The 15,263-nt window shown below is 43.4% G+C and overlaps 1 protein-coding gene across 3 annotated transcripts in view; it reads right to left on the bottom strand.

Moving 5' to 3' along the window:
- Positions 1-1,175: 1,175 nt before the first annotated feature.
- ITGB3BP (integrin subunit beta 3 binding protein) overlaps positions 1,176-15,263 on the bottom strand; it is a 19,110-nt gene continuing 5,022 nt past the window's right edge. Inside the window, exons 3-9 of one of the 3 annotated variants that reach the window (XM_053949925.1) lie at positions 13,428-13,566; positions 11,141-11,213; positions 10,317-10,395; positions 9,527-9,620; positions 8,367-8,426; positions 2,229-2,352; positions 1,176-1,804 (exon numbers count right to left, since the gene is read on the bottom strand). In XM_053949925.1, coding sequence (XP_053805900.1) covers positions 2,240-2,352; positions 8,367-8,426; positions 9,527-9,620; positions 10,317-10,395; positions 11,141-11,213; positions 13,428-13,566 — 558 coding nt within the window. In that variant the 3' untranslated portion in view covers positions 1,176-1,804; positions 2,229-2,239. Of the gene's footprint in view, positions 1,805-2,228; positions 2,353-8,366; positions 8,427-9,329; positions 9,442-9,526; positions 9,621-10,316; positions 10,396-11,140; positions 11,214-13,427; positions 13,567-15,263 lie in introns of those variants that run through there. The other 2 variants (XM_053949926.1, XR_008432249.1) reach the window with 2 other exon arrangements.

Here is a 15,263-nt window from a genome sequence, read left to right as displayed (position 1 = left end):
TCTGCCCACAGCACGGCCTTTCTGCAAGTGTGGGCTGAGTGGCACTGAGGGGTATTGGGACACAAAATGGGAATCCTTGTCTCCAGAGGCTGTGAAATCCCAAACCCACCGTGTTTCCCCCAAGGAACGCCTGCCTGATCCGTGCCAGCCTGAGGAAGGGCTGTATCGTGTGACAGGAGAATGAAGGTGGATGGAAGCAGAGGGAGCCCAGGGTCTCATTAGCCCCTCCAGGGTCTCGTTAGCCCCGTGTCCAGCAGAGCCCAGGCCCATCCTTCCCCATACCCAAACATTAGTTTTGGGTGTATCCCTTTCCTTTGTCCTTGAGGTGGCCTCGGGGGGTGATAAAGTGCGAGTCACCCGATCCACCTTGTGTGGAACTGGAAATGGTTCCTAACAGCCCCAGCTGCTTCAGAGGCAAAAGCCTGGTACAGCAGGAGGTCAGAGACACGGAGAGCGCCCAAAGGCTGCGGTGTGCATGGGGGGCCGAGCAGCAGGAGCTCGCTGTGCAACTCCCACCTCCCTAAAAATGCCCGGTTCAGTAACTGCCATGGGGGAGTTCTGCTGTGCCTCACTGCTGGCCATCACCACCTTTGCTGTTGGTTCCTGAACAAGTTTGATGCTGTTCTTCCAGGACTGCCCAGAACAGCTCGATTTAGACCAGCACAGTTGGTTCCAGACTCTTCTGAGATCAATAATTATTCAATTTCCAGCTCCAGAGGCTATAGAAACTGGCTGGCTCAGGAACCCTCAGCCCACAGAGCCAGGGCTGGGGCACCTCACACACACAACCACCCCAGCTGGAAGCCTGGCAGACCAGAGGGAAATGAGAATGGACACAATTCCCTCAAACACTTCCTAACCTTCTTCCCGGTCAGACTGCACAGGCAGTGAAGTGCAAAACCATTTTTATTAATTGAAAACTCCCAAAGCTTGAGCATGTGTGGGCTCAGCCACACCCTGAACACCTTGATCATGCTGGTGCTCAGCATTTTAGTTGTAAAATTCAGTTTATTTGAGGATGGGACTTCGCAGTGGTAGAAAGGACATTCAAGTGTTTGTTTTTATGCTGGACTTTGATAAGAATAAATAGTTTTACTGCACTTTTTCAGCCTAATTGCAAAGATTGAAAAGGCAGGGGATTCACTCGGCTGGAGGGGTGAGGCTGAAGAGAAGGAAAGAGAAAAGCAGCTGGTTTATTAAAAAAAGTTGGATTATATAAAACAGCTCAGCTCCTACAGCATTAAATGCCAAAACTAAAATCAAATGTTGACCTAAAAGCAAATGTTACCAGAGCCCTGTGTGTTAATGCTGGGTTGGAGGCTGAGGCCTTTTTACCCTGGGGCTGGGGTTGACTTTAGAGGAACCCTCATGTGGATGACAGATCTGTCCCCAGCCATGGCAGCACCACCAGGGAAAGTGTTTGCAAACAACTAAAACACATCCAGGGTGGGAAAAATTAACTGCTGGCACTGCAGAGCTTCCTCCAGCCTCAGAGCCCAGGCAGTGCTGGAGAAGCCCTCCAGAGCCCACAGTTTACTTCCACACAGCACCAAGCCCACGGGCACAGGGCTGCACAGCACCCAGGGTGGATTATTTACATTGAGATGATCTGCTTGTGCACATTGTTAAGTCGAAATAGATGCCAGAAATGTTATCTGGACGTGCACCTGCCCGGCGCAGCGAGCGCTCCCCAGCTGGGATTTGCTGCGGAGATTGGTTTACACTCGGTTCTTCGCTCCTTTTAAGTCCAGTCCAGCAGATGGAGAAGTTTGGGTTGATGTGGAATGCATTTTTCACATAATGCCTGTGGAGAGATGAGGAATGACTAAAATAAATAGCAATTAGACAGCAGCATCATCGGTCATGGGATCTGTGTGGAGTTATGGATGTGATGTCCAGTAAAACACACACGGAGCCTAAGGCAAGGCAGGGCACCAGCCCCACTGCCCGGAGCTGCAGGAACATCTTGGGATGTTTTAAGGAACAAGGATAAAGGAGGAACAAACTGGTGAGGAGAAATGCTGCAACAAGGACAAGCAGCCAAAGCAGCAACAAGTTGAGGAGAAACAGCACAGGATGTTTCAGTGGGAGAGCAGAGCTTCTAGAGATTCTTTGTCACAGTGCTCAACAAACCAGGAACAAATCCCATGGGCAGAGAACAAGTGATTCCCCTCAGGGCAGCCTGCAGGACATCCCAGAGCTCTCTGCACATGGTTTAGAAGAAGTACCTTGGTCCTGGTCACTCTGGCTGTGCCTCGGTGCTGGGCAAGGCTGGGAGCAGGCCCAGGGGCTCCTTCCTTCTGTCCAGGAATGAGGTCAGGAATGCAGCACTCCCGGCAGCCTGGATGGGATCTGTGAACAAGGAAAACACAGAAATGTGGTATGTGATGGACAACAGTGGTGTGATGACAGAATTTGTGCAAATCCTGCCTCACACATGAGTTAAATAAGTTGCTGTGGTGGTTAAAGAATCAGCACCCCTTTTCCTTCACACACGGTGTCTCAGGATTTCAGAGCTTGTCCTGGTGAGTGGCTGCACCTGTGTTCTATCATTGGCAAACGAGAACAGAATGTGCTACCAGGATGAGAAGCTGGTGCTGCCTTTTGCTATCAGTAACAAAAGAATAAATGAGAATCCCCAAGGGCTGTGCCAGCAGAGCTCAGTCAGGGATTGCAGCAGAGGAACTCCCTGGATGACCCAGAGCCATCCCTGGATCACCCACACCTGAGGCCGCAGCCGGGCGGGGCCGGGTGAGGGTGAGCAGGTGGCTGAGACAAGCACAGCAAAAGTGTGCAAGGGCAGAAAGGAACCCAGGGAATGAGAACACGTGGGGAAGGCTCTGGGAGCAGGTGCTTGGGAGTGCCAGGGCTGCCAAAAGTCCCTGCAGCAGATGAGCAGCTCTGCTGGAGCACCCTGAGGGCTGCTGGCTTGGGGGTGTTTGATTCCCCCACCACACAGGGGTGAAGGGAGAATTCAGCATGATACTGACCACACAAAAAGGGATTTCCAGCAGCTTGAGCCTCTCAGCTGCACAAAAACCCAGCTGGGGAGGGCATCAAACCCCACGGCCACGGGGCTGCTGGGGCAGGGCCTCCTCAGCTCTCCCCAGCTGGCACACTGTGATTCCATGGATCTCCCACTGCCAGGGAGTGACTCCACAGCAGCACCTGCCCCTGGGCTGGGCAGCGTTACCTGGAGCTGAGCCAGACCAACCCCAGGCTCTGTCCTAAGCCAGGAATCACAAGGTTACTCCAGAAAAAGGAATCCAATCCAACTTGGCCTCAGGTACCACGTTCTAGCTTTATTCCTAACAAACTTCATTTGTTTACACAAATGATCAACCAAAAAACCCCACAACTGCTCCCAAGAGGAAACTGTCCAATCTTGTATGGCAAGTAACAGGGAGAAGGTTCAGTTACAAGCTGGTTTACTTGTGCTAAATGCAATTCCATACAGGAAAGGACTGATTTCCCTTTAACCACGGGTTGCAATATTGCACTGTGTGGTGAGTAAAGAACCCAAATGTGCCAAGACCACTGTGCTGAGCTCTCCTGAGAAACAGAAGCTGTCCAGATTCACAAAAAATACCACAGACTCAGCTTTGTTTTCCAAACAAAGAATCATGGAATGGTTTGAGTTGGAAGGGACTGTAGAGCCCACCCAGTGCCACCCCTGCCATGGCAGGGACACCTTCCACTCTCCCAGGCTGCTCCAAGCCCTGTCCACCCTGGGCACTGCCAGGGATCCAGGGGCAGCCACAGCTGCTCTGGGCACCCTGTGCCAGGGCCTGCCCACCCTGCCAGGGAACAATTCCTAATTCCCAATATCCCATCCAGCCCTGCCTCACCTCTGAGTGAGCTGTTCTTAAAAGCCCCAACAAGCCTTCTGCCTCGGGATTTTCCCGTGCAGAGCTCCTGAGTAAGGTCAGCCCCCTCAAACCAAAGAGAAGATTCAGGAACTCCTGGCTGAGGATGGCAGCGAACAGAGCAGCTGGAAAAGGGCTCAGGGGAGGGGACCAGAAGGTGCCTGAAGGTGCCAGAAGGGGAGGCTGCTGCAGGCCCAGCCTGATCCTCTCCTCAGCTCCAATTTTAGGGTTCCCAGGGTCAGCAGTGGCTGGAGTCCCCCAGATCTGCTCCAGAGCGTTGGCAGAGCCATCCCTGCCCTTGGACCACACAGGCACTAAAAGGGCTCAAATCTTCCCAAGTTTCCTTTCCCCTCCAAGTTCTCCCACCATGCTCTCCCAACTTTGGCTGCTCTAAAACATTTACAGATCTAAAAAGCAGAGAGGAAAAAAAATGTTCACCTGTCGGGTGATATAAAACCAATCTTCTACTAAATGTGCCAGAATAATTTTTCTCCACCTCAACCACAGTTAAAACCTTCAGTCTATTCATTACTGTCTTTTTATAGTATTTTTATTTAATAAAACCTATTAAGACTACCATACAAATCTCTTTACTTATGCTTTTATCTTTTAACTGATCAATTTTTATATTGCTGACATCCCTTCTTCACCATTTGCTCATTTAAAAATTCATAGTATATGAGCTATGTCTCTGGAGAAAACGTCTATAAAATTTGTTACAGCTGGCAAATGTGTATGAGTCAGTGATAGCACATGACTAAATGCTTCACAGAAAATAAAATTTGTTTCTGTAGTAAGCAGAACTGTTTAAATGTTATTTATTTTTATGTTTCAAAGAAAATATATTGTGAAGTGCTGCATTGATTTAATACACAGCAATGTCTGTGTACACGCTGTACTGGGGAAATTTATGAAACCTTTGCACAACTCCTTTAATTGAATTTTCCAAATCTCTCACCACACACAAATAATCAATATCTTCTGCAGAGAAAACCAGTCAGAATTATTACAGTCTTTCTTTTCAATTTTGTTGTCATCAGCACATACAGAGCACCTGGATATTTGTAATGTCTGGATAGCAAGTTATTTACACCTCTTAAACATATAATTGCTACTAAGTGAGTCCAAACTAATGTTTCTTTTCTTTTTTATTTAAAATAATTATATTCATGGGAGAAGGCAGGATTTATTCTCATGTAGGAGTTGCTACACGTTGGAAGAACTACAATTCTTTTGAATTTTTCATTAAGCTTAATACTCTAAACTAGATCCACCAGAATTAAAAATTCATAGCTGTTGCATCTCTAAAAAGGCACGTAGGAAAATAGAGTGTAAAAACAAGGGTGAAATCTGTGAATAAATGGGGCTGACACCTAAATCTAAAATGCAGGTTGACAGTTCTCTGTGTACTTGTCTGGGCCTCCAGTCATACGTCTCATGTGCATTTCTGTATCTGCCACTGCAGTTAATGGCTTAATATTTCATCTGCATAGCCCAGGGTGTTCCATCACTGCAGAGCCTTGGAGCTGCCCCCTCTCCTTCCTTCCATCCCAAAACTCCTCGTGCTGCTGGGCCCAGACCCCAGACTCCTCCAGTCTCAGGCTGTTTGGAAAATTCAGGTTGTGGGTACAACCCCACAGCCCCAAATCCTGCTGGCAAGGAGCAGTGGGGAGCTCCCCCAGCTCCTGGGGCTGGCAGTGGGCAGGATTCCTCACCTGTGCTGGGAAATGCAGCATGGGGGCACTGGGCTGAGTGGGATCTGTTCCCTCTCCTCCACTGGCAGGGACTCCCACGGGCACGAACTCAAACCCACAGAATGAGGAGACGTGAATTCAAATTTAGCCTGAGCAAAACCAGCTTTTCGTGCCCAAGACACAAACTGGGCAAACCACACTCCCCTGGGGCAATCCCCACTGAGTGAGGGGCTGAGATCAGCCCTGCCCCAGGTGGGATGGTAGGAAAGCCCCAGGAGCACAAGCAGGGATGTTCTTCCACAGGGAAGGGCAGAGGAACAAAGCCAGATCCCTCCAGTGTTTTTGCTCAGCCAGTTCCCAGACTCACTTTTCCCAGCAAAGGGATAATGGCATTTCTTCCCTGTAAGTTAAGTACAAAGTTGGGCTGAGGAAAATAGATGTGGGTTTTAGGTTAGGGTTTTACAGTTGGAAAAATCCACTGCTGTATTCCCCTTTTCCTCAGAAGATCTCCAAGGAGGAGGAAGGAAAGGTGGGGCAGACACCCAAGTACATCTAAAGGTGAAAATAAACCCCCAGCAACCGCCAGAGCCCAGTGGTTTACTCTTAGGACACCCAAATTCTGAACTCAAACTGACACAAAATGGGATAAATGGTAGAATTCTGTATTTTTACCTTTTTACCTGGTTCAAGGAGGAGCTCTGATTATTAAGGTTGTGTTTATATTTTGCAGTAGTTGTGAAATGGGATTTATGTTTTAAAATAAATGCAGCTTTCAAAACTGGACTGGCAGGTGGAAACTTATCCGTTTTGGTCCCTGATTTCTCAGCTTTGCTTTCTTCAGTGATTTCAAGTGGCATGGAATAAAATCCATGCAGTTAGCCCTGATGCAGTCTCTTGGAAAGCCACCACTACTGTCTCAAGAGCACAAACCTCAGCCCCTTGTATTCACCCCACCATGAAAGCTGGGAATGTTCAGAACTCAGAGAGGATCAGATTTGCCCCTGGGCTCATCAGGATGAGCAGCCCCACAAAAAAGGAAGTGTTTTTTATTTCATCACAGCCTGGACAGAGTTTTCCACACCACTGCAAGTATTTGATCTCTGGAACACTCTCGTGGGCAGCAGCCATGGTTTGTGTCAGGGTTTTGGGGAAGCAAAGTGTCCCTGTCCTTAGTAACAGCCAGCTGGAGCAGCTTCCCCTTTTAGAACCTTCACTCCTGGAATCTCCAAACCTGTGACATTTTCCTTCCAAATGTGCACATCCCAACCTGCACATCCATTCTCAGCACATTTCGGACTCCCAGACACCAACTCGATTCATCTCTTGGCAGTTGTTTTACAGTTTGCTTACTTTCTATTCAAAAACATTTTGTTTACTGTAAATTCAAGTCATGGGCAAACAATGATGCCTTTTTTCCATGCTGGTCACCCAAAATGATAAACTGAGCTCTGCACAAGGCTGCCCATTGAGCCAGGAATGTTTTGTATGAAGTTGTTTTAAGAGGAGGTCGTTTATGTAAATAAATTTCATGCCTCACCATGTGATGATAATGTGACATTCCATCTGGACCAAGCCACAGAACAGTCATAAGTTTTAAGCCTTGCCATAACTAATTAAAAATAATTATGAAAAACCCACATCTGAAACTAAAAGGCAAAGAAAAACATCTCCAGATGCTTCTCTTTGATCACAAACTCCTCTGCCTCTCTCTCCCACTACTGCATTTTCAAGATTACAAAATTGAATTTATTCTTTGTGAAAGCAAAACTGACATTGGAACTTCATCAAAATCGTTCAGTTTAAACTCGGAATTCTCTTTTCCTCCCTACCTTTACAAAGCATCTCTCATCTAAGCAGCCTGGCTGTGTCTGGGGCTAGGGGCTGCTTTCTGGAGCAGAGATGGAGCTCTCAGTGTGTGTGTGGTGAGCAGAGCACAAAGGAAGCAGGGACTGCTCCCAGCATTCCCAGCCCTGCCAGGCAGGAGCTGCAGCAGGAGGACACAGGGAGCTGTAAATCACCACCTGCACACTGCACAAATCAGCCCAATTCCTTCCCAAGTGCTGTCACTCCTTTTCATTTGCAGCTAATCTGCTGCAGCCCAGCAAATCTAAGCTTGATCAATTTTCTGTCCTTTAAGAGAATTCCCCACTGCAGAGATGCCACCACTGCTCCTGGTCTTGGGTTTGCTCTGTTTTCAGATAGAAGGTGTGAAGATAACAGAAATATCAGAATATCCCTGGGGGATGGTTGTTGATTTTACTGAGTGTGAGGGAATGAAACTGTCCTGTGTGTGTCCCCTGCCTTCCTGCCAAGGCACTAAAGCAGTTGGGGATGAAACAGCACCAGCTTCAAATATTTTCACAGCACTGATTTTGAAGAAACCTCAGAGCTGAGATTTCACAGCCCCCTGGAGTGGGTGAAATACCCCATAAAATACACAAAGTGAAAAAGGTTTTGCTGCAAGATTGTGACACTGAAAACACAGTGGGAGGGAGGAGGATGAGGAAGAACAAGGATAACTGGGATATACAAAAAGTATGGAAAATCTTCTGGACCATGCCACAAGTGCAAGGCCATGAATGATTCCTTGTCCCTGCACAGTCTCATGGGGAAATACCCAATACAATGAAAATAGCAGCAAATATTCAATTTACATTTGCAGACCATTCAGAAGAAACACATTTGATTATCATAGTTTTCACCTCCTAAAGGTTGCCCAACTTATTTCAAATGAAAGGGACTGAAAAGAAATCAAGCAAAAGGAATCAAAACATCTGTTACACAGGAGTCATGAAGAGTTTCTTACCGCGGGCAGGGACTTTTCCATGGTTTGCTTTCAACAGCTGCAGTTTTTCTACTTGACTCACTAGTGAAGAAATAAATCCAAAATCAACAAATGTTGCCCCAGAGCTTTCAAAGAAAATAATACCTCTGCTGCCTCCTTCACTTTCAAAGCATTTCAAGGAAAAAAACCCTCTTGCCTATGTAACTGTGCTCAAAAAAATTAACAAGAATTTTCAAAATACAGACAATTCTGACAAGTTTTGCTTCCAAGCCTCATCCCACATTTTGTTCCAATTTTTTTTTTCTTCTAGTGCTGCCATGGTTCCTAATTCAGAGATGGGGGAAGGATGCTTCTTTCCCAAGGAGCTGAAGGAAAGAGTGGACACAGGAGTGGCAATAAGAGGTCTGAGCTGTCCTTTGGGCTGTCTGTCTGTCTGTCCCACCCCGATGGAAACCCAGACTGTTCCCAGGTAACTCCATCCTGGCTCAGAAAGGATCTGGCACTACAGTGGGAACAGAGCAGTGCATGCTCATGCAGGAGGAAAATGGAACGAGCTTTGGACATCAAGGCAGGGAAGAAATGGTAATTGAAACACCGGCATGTGATGCATCAATTCCACTGTTTGGGAAGAAAATTTCTCTGGTACCTGTGGCTTTACTGTCCACCTGTTCCCAACTGCAAAAGCAGCAGCCCAGGCACTCCAGGTTTGCTTTCTGGGCTCCTTTGGAAAAGCATTCCAGCTGTGGCAGCTGTGAAGTGCCCTTATCCCAACACAACAAGCATCTGGAATGTCCATCATCTCAAGACACATGAATAGCGATTTTTAAAGCCTGGAAATTTATATTCAGCCTAATCCTGCTGACAGCAAACAAACAAACAAACCAACTTCCTCGGAAGGGGAGAAGAAAGGCCAAGCAATCCAAGTGCAAACGTTGAGCCTAATCCCCACCTAAGTACCCACTAAGTATCTAACTATTTACTGACCATTTCCATAAGAAAAGGTGTTGCTTTTCCAGGTTTTCCCTCCCCAGTGTGCCTGGCTTTTATGTCCCTGCTGGATGCACGGGGGACACTCGAAGTGCATTTTTCCTGAGTCCTGGGGAGTACCAAAGGAAACAACTGGAGTGATCCCTGGTAAATGTTCCAAAGGGATAAATAAATGTACGGAACCCCCTCCTCACCCAGCGCTTGGGTTTTCTGCAGCTCAGCACTCAGGACACAGGACGAGTGTGAGACTCTGAGGATATTTTCCAGCTCTCTACTGCCCTCCAAAGCCTGGAAAATAACAAAATCATCGTTAAATCCCATTCCCAATATCTACTCCATATCTACAACATACCAAAACCAATTTGGAAATTGTTCGTAAGCCCTAAATTCCTCCTTTTCTAAATAAACATTGCAATTAAAATATTTCCAATTAGCATCGTTTGGGTTTTATTTTTTAAATAAAACCTTGTCCACATGAAATAAATCAACACAGTCCTCTGAGTACACTGAATTATTTCTCAGCTATTGATGTACAGCAATGAACCTTGTGCTAAATTTAGTCAGGAAACAAAATGGGAAAAAAAAAGAGCAGTGATTTGCATTTTAACATGTATTGGACTATTAAATAATGATACTTTAGTGCTAAATTAAATGGTACAATCACTTCAACACAAAAGGATCTTTAATCTTCAAAGACATAAAAATCTATGCAGTTAATTCATATTTCAAGTTCTAAATAATAATTGAGAACTACTTCATATTGGTTTTATTTGTATACAAATTAAAAACTGAGGACATGGAAAAAATCCAATAAGTTTTGAGGTTTTTTGCATTTTCTGAATTTCCAAGTCCAGCTTGCCTAGTTTCAAGCCTTTTATTTGTTTCCCTACCCCTTTAAACTCAAATGTTGCATATAAAATCCTACTTTTGCTTTCAAATCCGGTATTAGAAGTAGTTTAAAAGACAAATCAGTGTAAACCAGACCTTCAGGCTTGTCAGATTTGCTCTTAGTTTCAGAATTCTGGGCAAGGAATTTCTCACTTGGGACTGCAGTTGCAGGAACCTGCGTAAAAAAGGTAAAACAATTCCAGTTATCCACATCCCCACTCACTGAAAATCCAGGTTTGCAATGTTTCCCAGAGTTTTTTCTCGTTGGAATGGGGATGGATCCAGCTCAGCTCTGAGGATTTATATCAGTCTACTGGGCAATGTATTTTCCATCTGTAAAATTAAGTGTATGGAGGTTCACATGAATATGAAGTGTAGGTGTTGGTTTAGACATGTTTTTATTTGAATGTCACTGCTGGTCTCCTGCAAACCTTTAAAAAACATTCTGAATTATTGAATGCAAACATTTCCATATCAATGAGGCCTCTAATTACTCCAATTGTTCTGTAATTCTGGGTTCCTGTCACTAAGAAACGAGGCTGGATGTGTTGACCAAGGGATTCACTGAATCACAAAAAACCCTCCCCCAATTAATCAATTTACAGTTTTACACCGGTATCATGTTGATATTTTCTTTTCTACTCTTCAAATGTCATCCAAACAATCTGTCCAGCTCCATCACTTGGAAGACACTGTCCTACACTGAAGGAATTTCAGCCTAATGATGTGGGAAAACATCCAGCAGAGGCAAAAACCCCAGGAAACAAATTGGGAGTTCAACTACAATAATGAAAAGGAAGAGCTCCAACTTCAAACATAATATTTAGGTGAATAAATGTCACAGTTATTGTCTGGTGGTGAAAAAAGAGATGCAATCACAGCCCTGTACCCATAGCAAACTTCAAACTGAATGCACTTACACCTCGTCCTCTGTTTGAGGCTGCCCTCTCCTGGATAATCCGCTCTTGGAATTGCTCTGCTCATTCCCATCTCCTCAGAAAAAGAGACACAATAAAGATAAAAATCAGATGTGGAGTATTTGAAGCACCTGAAGAAGGAGTTGGTGTGAACTTTGAGTGCTGAATGATCTTTTGAGAAGAGGAAAAACCTCAAAGCTCACTTGGAAAGCAGGACTTGGAATGAACCACGCTAAATTATTTATAATTTAGACTTTTGGAATTTGACCTCTCCTCAGTTTCTGGAAACCTTGGGATTACAGCATTAATATCTGGAAGTTAGAATTATCCTGGCAGGTATTTACTGTGCTCTTCCAGGAGCTTTTTATCCTATTAACTGCAGACTAACATCGAGCATTATCCTGAAAATGCTGGAATGACTGAGCTATGAAATTCCCATTTCCCTTTATGAAAACTGCCTGGCCCCAAGTCCATTTCCTAAACAACCACAAAGATGCTGGGAATTGCTTCCAAAGGCTCCAAATGTGCTCTACTGACAATATAATATTCCAGTCTGGCATGTGATGGATGGGGCAGGATAAATGTGACCTCTGACCACAAGACTTTCTGAATTTACATGATTTATCCAATTCCCACAGGAATCAGATCAGAACAAAACCAGATAAAAATTTAATACTTGTTCCAGCAATAAAAAAAGTCACATCTGACTATCAGAAATGATTTAATTGTGGCTTAAGTTGAAGACATCACAAAAACGTGGGGATTTTGTAAATTCACCTTCGAGTGAAAGATTTGGAATTTACCATGAGCTTAACAAATGTACAGATTCCGTGGAATGAGGAGCTTTCCACATTTCACTGTAATAAATCTCCTTCCTGCCATCAGACTAAAAAAAAAGAGACCACACTCAGCATTAAACACTTAGATTTCTTCTTGTTAGATCTAAATTATTACATCCAAGTCTCAGCACTCAAGGATAAATTAACTTTTAATTTTAATATTTTGTAAAACATTTAGAAACACTTCAGGATGACAAAGTGCTATAAAAGTTTAAGCTTTAATACAGTAGCTAAAACTTAAGACCCTCAAAGATTTAATTTTAAATCTAAGTAGTCAATAGAACTGGGACTTAAATCAGTCATCAATTATCAAACAGGTCATACTTTTAGACCAGCACTGTGGATTTTTAGAAGGAGAGCAGAAATTGTGGGTTTAAATGGACAACCTGAAACCTGGGATTTAATAATTACACACCACCATCTTGTAGCTATATGAACACAGGAAAAAAAAAAAAAAAAGAGTGGCAGCAGGATAAAGAATTAGGATAAAATATAAAATCCTGGAGGGAAGCTCCACTTCTGCAGATCCATCAGGAGAGGACATGGTGCAACAGCTAAAATCTGCAGACACCCAGGTAAATGTCAAACAGTGGCTGTTCCACCTTGCTCAGAATATTTTTACTCATCATAATTCATAAATGTTGGTGAGGCCTCAATTACTGTACATAAATTCCAAAACCTCTGGGGCATAAAAAATTCTGTAACCCAACAAGAACCAGTGGCTGAAAATTAAAGCCAGACAAATTCAAAATCAGACAGGGGATTCTTTCTTAATAACTAAAATAATTGAACAAGTAATTTGCTAACAATGGACGTGATGCACTATTATTATTATTATTATTATTATTATTATTATTGTTGTTGTTGTTGTTGTTGTTGTTTTTGTTGTTGTTGTTGTTGAGACTTAACCATCTTTTCTAGAGCTGTATTGCAAGGAAATTAAAGCTCTATAGGGAAAGATGACACAAAGTCCCTCTGTATTATTTTAAAATAAAAAAGTTACACCAAGTGACCTGAGGGTTCCTCAACACTCAAAGAGGCCACAACCACAATATTTTTTATACAGCCATAAAAGATAAAAGCAGCTCAGTCTACTGAAAATCTGCTTCTTGAGCAGTCAGAGCCAAAAGCTGTGACTGTGTAACTAAGTGAACATTTATCCTAAAGTGAACTGGAAATAATATCATTATAATCTTACAAAGGTGTATTTTCTGAGAGCTGATGACATCCAGTGTAATGTTAATTAAAAATTGTCTCACTCAGTTGTTTTATAAACACCCCCAAGATTCACACTGAAAAAAAATTCAACCTTTAGGTCCCAACCTTGGCTTTTCCAGAAGAGATTCTTTGAGAGGATAAAGAAATCAAACATAGCAGATGGGAGAGAAGTCCCTAAATGCAGGAGAAAGCAGGAAAATGTTGCAGTAAGGGAGAGGGAATGCTCAGCTCACCCTCTGCTGGGGCACTGCTGGGATTCTGTGCCCTGTCACTGGTGGGAGAGAAGCAGGGGCTCAGCTGGCGCGTGCCTGTGGTCGGGGAGTAAAAGTTCAGGTTGCTCCTTTTGGCCTTCAGGGGGGTTGCATCAGGTGCCTGAAATGGAGAAAAATACACCAAAAAAAAAAAAATCCAGATGAGTACTGACAAAACTTCTCTGAACTTTTACTACCTAAGGTTTTCCTAAGTAATTCCTGGCTTTATGTAGTTCCATTATGGAAAGCCCATGTTAAATGTTGTGGTGGGGTGATTTTGTGCTCATCAAGCTTCTCTATCACTCCCTCTTCTCAATAAAACTCATTTGATAAAAAAAGATCCTTTCAAACACATTGTCTCCCAGATTCCACAAAGAAAAAATATGTTTTCCAGGGATTTAGGTATTCTGGCATGATCACCTCAATGTCTGGGGTTTTTTTAAAGCAGCCAAACCAAGTTTGTTTGTTTTTTTTTTTTTTCCCAGTAATGAGAATTTAAGACATAAATACTTTTAGATTTTAATTTTATCAAAAGTTATTTCTAATATTTTTTTTAAACAAGTGTTTGAAAAAATCCAAAGTGAGTCCCTTAAATCCAAAGTTTTGTCTGTGGTTCAGGGTTTCACTATGTCTGATGATGTAAGAGGAATTGTTTAATGATGTTAAAGGATTTGTGCAGAGAAGTTTTCAGAAGAACAAATCTGCAGTGCTGGAAGACAAACTGGGATTATCTGGGACAGGCTCCAGCATGGATGCTGAACTGCAAGGATGAGAAACTGGGATTTTCAGCACATTTCATGTACAGAAATAAAAGAAACCAACCCATACCTTTACTTTACAACCCCCAAGTGCTACCACTGGTCATCAGTAGTGGGACTTACAGCAGATTTTAAAAGATTTAATTTGCTGCCCACTTGCCTCTGCCTTGTTTTAGTCTCAAATACCTTAAATAATTTCACACCTCTCATTTATATTCTTGTTCCAGTCTAGCAGCATATAAACTACACCTGATGGAAATCCTCACTCTGTCTTGCCACATTCAGGCAGGTAAAGAAATGCTTCCAATAGTCTTTAAATGAAATATTTATCAATGCCAATTTAGGGATTAACATGTCATCAAATCTCCTTTTCAACAGGGATAATCTCCAAACATTTCAGACAATTTTTCCTGCTTGAACAGCAGTCATCTCACCCATTTCTGGATATGGATAAGGCTATTTTAAACAAAATTCCTGCAGCACTTACAAAAACAGTTTTTATTTGTCAGTAAGGTTTTCTCTTCCAGGAAGAAGAATTTTACTCCAGTCTATGAAATTGTTTAATGATACCACACTAAGATTCCAAAAATCTAACAATACTCATTCCTGATCTGGTTAATTCATGAATATTTTGATTCATGGAATGAGGAATTCTTGATAAAAACAGGGAAGGAATGACAGAAACAGCAAAGATCAGTCATATATTTCACCCAAACCATGAGTTCACTACTTTCTGTTCCTTCTTTCCTTTTATAAAGTTATTTAATTTAAATCTTTGACATGCATCTATTAGAGACATCGTGTGAACCAAAAATCAGTGTAAAGCCACATCACTGAGCCTCCACTAAAAGTTTCTGTCATTCAGGTGGGCTTTTCCTCAGCTTTTTGCTGCACAAGAACCTGACTGCAGATAAGCATGGAGTGAGTCTTTTTATCTCATGGGAGGGGATGGCTTTAGGGCAGGAAAAGCATTCCATGGAATTTCAGTTGGACCCCTCGTCTACAAAACTGTTACTGCAGCCCAAGAAACAGATGCAAAATTACAGTCACAGCTGCATTC

The sequence above is a fragment of the Vidua chalybeata genome, chromosome 9, assembly GCF_026979565.1.
Source record: "Vidua chalybeata isolate OUT-0048 chromosome 9, bVidCha1 merged haplotype, whole genome shotgun sequence".
In the NCBI taxonomy this organism is placed as follows: Eukaryota; Metazoa; Chordata; class Aves; order Passeriformes; family Viduidae; genus Vidua; species Vidua chalybeata.
Note: the sequence above shows the minus strand (reverse complement) of the source record. Positions and strands in the feature narration are given on the sequence as shown.